General features: G+C 35.4%; 1 protein-coding gene across 1 annotated transcript; it reads right to left on the bottom strand.

The window, feature by feature from the left end:
• Window positions 1–846: 846 nt before the first annotated feature.
• On the bottom strand, window positions 847–3,166 carry LOC107732386 (left-right determination factor 2-like). The gene is made up of 4 exons (XM_016543689.1): window positions 2,862–3,166; window positions 2,453–2,696; window positions 2,111–2,350; window positions 847–1,171 (listed from the first exon to the last, which is right to left on the bottom strand). Exons 1-4 carry the CDS (start codon window positions 3,127–3,129, stop codon window positions 847–849), a joined length of 1,077 nt encoding a protein of 358 aa, XP_016399175.1. The 5' UTR covers window positions 3,130–3,166.
• Between the last annotated feature and the right edge of the window lie 2,988 nt (window positions 3,167–6,154).

Below are 6,154 nucleotides of genomic sequence, written 5' to 3'. Positions count from 1 at the left end.
GGGAAAGAAATTATAGAAATTATACTTTTATTTAGCAAGGATGCTTAAAATTGATCAAAAGTGATGATAAAGGCATTTATAATGTTACAAAAGATTTCTATTTCAGATAAATAGTGTTCATATCGATATCGGAATTATATCGTATGGACCGAAATTAAGAAATATATCGTGATATCAATTTTGGCCATATCGTCCAGCCCTAAACTATCCCTTTAAATACAGTTATTAGTACTAGTTCAACTCTGGTAAATTCTACTGGCATGAAACAATCATCGAGATTCTGAAAACCTGATTGAAGAACTGGTATTTGTATGGTTGCCACTAATTTTTTTGTAAACTCTCAGTGTACTTTGTATTAGAACCATTTACAGTACACTGTTAGGTAAGTCATGTTTAAAGAAGGATCTTGACACTTCATATCCTTTTTAAACTACAAATTGTTCTGTTAAATAAGTGATTATGTGTCTGTAGAGTAAACAAAGCATAACTGCCTTGTGCATTTATGTCTGTGCTCCATGTGGCCAATTGCAAACACTGGAATATGCAAACGAAGACCAATAAAAATCACTTAAATGAAAAATAGTTTAATTTATATTCAGTCAACATGTTGACATATACAACAAACCATTCTATTTACTGCTGAAAATATAACATCTACAAATCAGTCTTTCGCTTCATATGGCATCATATACAAATGCAAAAATAAATGCATATCAATTTAGCAATATTTACAAATTTATACAAAGTGCTTGAGGTATCTCAATAAGGGTTAAGTTGCCAACACCCTTTCTTAGCCTTATAGCTTTTAAGTACATTGCGTCACTTGGTCGATGGCGAATCGCATATTTATACAACTGAAATATTATCCATTGCGCATCCACACTTTTCTACAATCATATTTGGGAACTCAGCGACCTCAATTTCAGTATAATCTCCCTTTTTCACTAAATACATCATCGGTAGCGGCGCGCTTTCCACAACCGCGCACTTCCTCTCTCCGTAACCGTAGTTACGCTTGGGCTGCCGGCAGCCGCCGTTACACCGGAACGCCTGATACCCGGAAGGTTCAATGATCCAGTACTGGGTCCAAGTCAAGGCTCGGAAATTGATGAAGTATTTTTCCCTGCAGCACATTTCACTGTCTTTTATGGTTTCACAGTCTCCACTAGACCTGCAACGTAAATAATATAAGAGAATAGGCTATTAACACATTGTACGTTTTAAATGGAACACATTTTTATTTCTATGAAATTCCTTCCGTAACACTTTACACCACAGAGCCCATATTACACATAAATCACATTTGAATATATATTTAATTAGGATAACAATAGAGTGATTCTTCTGAGTAGGCTATAGACAGAGGCGGACAGTAACTAAGTACATTTACTGGAGTATTGTACTTAAGTACACTTTTTGAGTATCTGTACTTTACTTGAGTATTATTTTGTCTGGGAACTTATGACTTTAACTTCACTACATTTGAAAGACAAATATTGTACTTTTCACTCCACTACATTTCTATCAAGGTCCTCGAAGTAGACGTACAACAATAAAAAATATGTGCATTGACATAAAAAAGGAAATTTACTTTTGGTACTTAAGTACTTTTAAAAGCAAGTACTTCTGTACTTTTACTTAAGTAAAAATCTGTCTTTACAACTTTTACTTGTAATGGAGTAATATTTGACCAGCAGTACCTGTACTTTCACTCAAGTAATGGAGTTGAGTACTTTGTCCGCCTCTGGCTATAGACTACTTCACATTTTGAAAAATTCCACTAACTTTGAATTTCTACATATAGGTACAAAGCCATAATTATTAAAAAAATATATAAAGTTTAAATAAATAAATAACCCAAAAAATTATGATTTAGAATTTATTTATAGATTGTTTTTTGTAAATATGACAAATTGCGCATAGCCTATAAATAGGCTTACGTTTCATTAAAATAAGGTAAAAGTAGCCTACTTCAAGGAAACAAAAACATATTTGAATATATTTAAGACTTTTATGTGTATAATGCAAGGTACTCCAGTAAAAAATCAAATAAAAATAAATAAATGTTGTTTATTAGCATAATGCTGCTTTGAAATGAAGCCACCCTTACCCAAACTCCTCGAGGTTGAGGGTGTATAGAACAAGCTCAGGTTTTCCAAGAGTGTTATCGTTTGGATCTTGAGTTGTGAAACGGACACACTTGGCCATTTCTGCCGCGTAACTGCCGGGTCTCTCGCCCTCGATCCACACCTCCAGGTGCATGGGCATCTCCATTCGGCTCTTCGACCAATAGTGCACCGCCTGGGTGACATCAAAGCTCTTCCAGCCGGTTTCGTGAATGGGAATCAACCTGATGAGATAATGGTTGTGACAATTAGCATGCACGTTCCTTAACGCCAGTCAGCAGTGGAATTAGCATAATGAAGAAAGAATAATGACTGTCTGTGCTTACCTGGAATCCACTAGTGAAGATCGGTTTGACCCGTCTTTCAGAGGTTCCACCCAGTAGATGCTCACCCGGGCGTTGTTGACGGGTCTGTGGCCCTTTCTCTCTGGTATGGAGCGCTTGTGTGGGGCTTTCTTGAACAGTTTTAGTTCTGCCATGGTCACTTCACTGTTCTCCGGAATCCTTGATGTCATCTCAAACACCACGCGTTGACGTGTCGTGTCAGAATATACAAATTCACCAGAGATGTCTGGAATAGACGAGAGCGATTTATTACAAACTATATTTACATTTTGCTTATTGAAAATTCATTTTTGAAAATAGTAGCATTAATTGTTAATTTCCACGGCACTAAAATATAGTATAGTATTTCATTTCATATCATGTGCATTTTCATTTTGCGTATTAATCTTACCTGCATTGCCAGGGATTCCCCTCAGTATGCCGGCTAAACTCGGAAGCGAGCGGCGTTTTCTGGCGTGATGCAGTTTCAGCATGGAAACATATTTGTTCTTTATGTGCGTTGGAATCACAAGGTTCTCCAGATCCCGCTTGTGAATTTTCGGAACTTCACTAAGTCCCAGTTTCTTCAGCAGAGCGTCTTTCATGTCTTCGTGGGTGAAACCCCTCACCATTGCGAAAAGTGCTGCGCAAAGGAGGCACGCGGCACGGATTGAAGACATCTTCCGCGTGAAGGTGCTGGAGAGATTCTGACTCTTTGCTGCTATTCTCGGCCTGAGATGACTCTGCTTTGACAGCGGCCCGTCCTTATATGCGCCCATGAGACCCCCAGTTGTTCGCACTTTGACAAAGGGGTGGTGACTGACGTCAGAGAGAAGGTGATACATGAAAGCCACGATTCATCGGAGAAATTAACGCAAAATGTCCAACTTAATAAGATTTCAAATAACCTTTAAATAAAATAGATAGATAGATAGATATGTTAATAAAAAGATGATAGATAGATGATAAATTGATAAACATGTAGATAGATAGATAGATAGATAGATAGATAGATAGATAGATATTTTAATAAAGAGATGATAGATAGATGATAAATTGATAAACATGTAGATAGATAGATATATAGATAGATATATAGATAGATAGATAGATATGCAGACATGTATAGATAGATAGATAGATAGATAGATAGATAGATAGATATGCAGACATGTATAGATAGATAGATAGATAGACATGTATAAGATAGATAGACAGATAGACAGATAGAAAGATAGAGAGATAGATAGAAATGTATTTTAATAAAGAGATGATAGATATATGATAAATTGATAAACATGTATATAGACAGATAGATAGATAGATAGATATTTTAATAGATGATAGATAGATGATAAATTGATAAACATGTAGATAGATAGATAGATATATAGATAGATAGATAGATAGATAGATATGCAGACATGTATAGATAGATAGATAGATAGATAGATAGATAGACATGTATAAGATAGATAGATAGATAGATAGATAGATAGAAATGTATTTTAATAGATGATAGATAGATATATGATAAATTGATAAACATGTAGATAGATAGATAGATAGATAGATAGATAGATAGAAATGTATTTTAATAAAGAGATGATAGATATATGATAAATTGATAAACATGTATATAGATAGATAGATAGATAGATAGATAGATATGCAGACATGTATAGATAGATAGATAGATAGATAGATAGACATGTATAAGATAGATAGATAGATAGATAGATAGATAGATAGAAATGTATTTTAATAAAGAGATGATAGATATATGATAAATTGATAAACATGTATATAGATAGATAGATAGATAGATAGATAAGCAGACATGTATAGATAGAGAGATATAGATAGATAGATAGATAGATAGATAGAAATGTATTTTAATAAAGAGATGATAGATATATGATAAATTGATAAACATGTATATAGATAGATAGATAGATAGATAGATAAGCAGACATGTATAGATAGAGAGATATAGATAGATAGATAGATAGATAGGCAGACAGACAGATAGTCTCTTCTTTGGAGTATAGGTGATAATATAGTAAACATAATTTAGTATGAATGTAGATTATGTGCTCTACTTGCATTTAATATTATCTTTATCGCTGAGACATGATGTTCTTGTTGTGTGGATTTACCGATGACCTTCTAGACATAGTGAATTTAGAACGCACCCTCCTTTCCAGTTTGCATGTGCATGTTGATGTAGCACCCTTGTTCCTCATGTGTACATTCCCCTGGACAGCAGACATGTATAGATAGAGAGATATAGATAGATAGATAGATAGATAGATAAGCAGACATGTATAGATAGAGAGATATAGATAGATAGATAGATAGATAGGCAGACAGACAGATAGTCTCTTCTTTGGAGTATAGGTGATAATATAGTAAACATAATTTAGTATGAATGTAGATTATGTGCTCTACTTGCATTTAATATTATCTTTATCGCTGAGACATGATGTTCTTGTTGTGTGGATTTACCGATGACCTTCTAGACATAGTGAATTTAGAACGCACCCTCCTTTCCAGTTTGCATGTGCATGTTGATGTAGCACCCTTGTTCCTCATGTGTACATTCCCCTGGACATTGTAAAACATTCCTAGTCTGGCAAGAGTCTGTCAGTACAGAGTTTTCAGATCCTCTGTCTAAGCACCTTTCTGTTGATCACCCTCTCTGTGGGCCCATCATCATTGGGTGGGCTGAGGGATTAGATGTTTATTCGAAGACCACCATCCTTCTGCTTGATGCACAGATTAAAATTATTAGGCAAACAGACTGTTTAATCCAGGGCTGCGGTATGGATGTGGATTGGGAGGCTCTTCACAGGTTGGTGATTATCTGATTCCATTGCCAGATTTGCCGTGCCTTGTTTGGTCACACTAACATTAGAAGAGGGGCTAGTAGCACTGAGGGCCCAGTGTCTGAGTATGTGTATTGGCCCCTCTATTTGCTCTAAGATGTCAGACAGACTAAAGGAGCTCACAGGAAGAACAGATGACAAATGACTGGCTGGAGATGGAGGCAAATTAATGCAATACAAATGCAGAATCAGACAAAAGAGCTCACAGTTTGAGCCCAGATGAGTATTACCATATCTGCTACAAGAGATGATTAAGTAGGTTATATTTGCAAGGAGAATATATATATATATATATATATATATATATTTATTTATTCTCAACTGATCAGGTTGTTGTTGTTGCTGATGTCGCCGGTGGTTTCCAAACTCTTGATTTCTTCATGCCCTTTGTTTTTGCTATAGCTCAAATTGCCAAATTGCTTGCTTTTCTCTCAAAGTCAGCCCCCTCGTCTTCATCCTGGTTTGTGTGTGTCGTCGTCGAATGCAAGACTCAGAATGCAAAAGCAATGTATATAACTAATACGACACATTCCCTGCTTTTAATAACTGAACAATTAATGCAACAGGAGACAGCTGATCAGAAAGACATGTGAGGCAACTGTTCCAATACTTTTGCTCTCATCAGAGAGTGGGATGAACTGTAAAAGTGCTGATCTTCTTAGCTGGTAAAACATTTATGTGTAGAAACACCCAATAATAAAATGTGACATTCTGTAGTTTTGTCTCATATTCATCTTTTAATCATATTTACAGATTTCTTGACTCCACAGGAAACAGAGCAATTTTGTCTTTACTGTTCCAATACTTATGAAGGGCA

The sequence above is a fragment of the Sinocyclocheilus rhinocerous genome, unplaced genomic scaffold, assembly GCF_001515625.1.
Source record: "Sinocyclocheilus rhinocerous isolate Xijiao unplaced genomic scaffold, SAMN03320098_v1.1 scaffold68, whole genome shotgun sequence".
In the NCBI taxonomy this organism is placed as follows: Eukaryota; Metazoa; Chordata; class Actinopteri; order Cypriniformes; family Cyprinidae; genus Sinocyclocheilus; species Sinocyclocheilus rhinocerous.
Note: the sequence above shows the minus strand (reverse complement) of the source record. Positions and strands in the feature narration are given on the sequence as shown.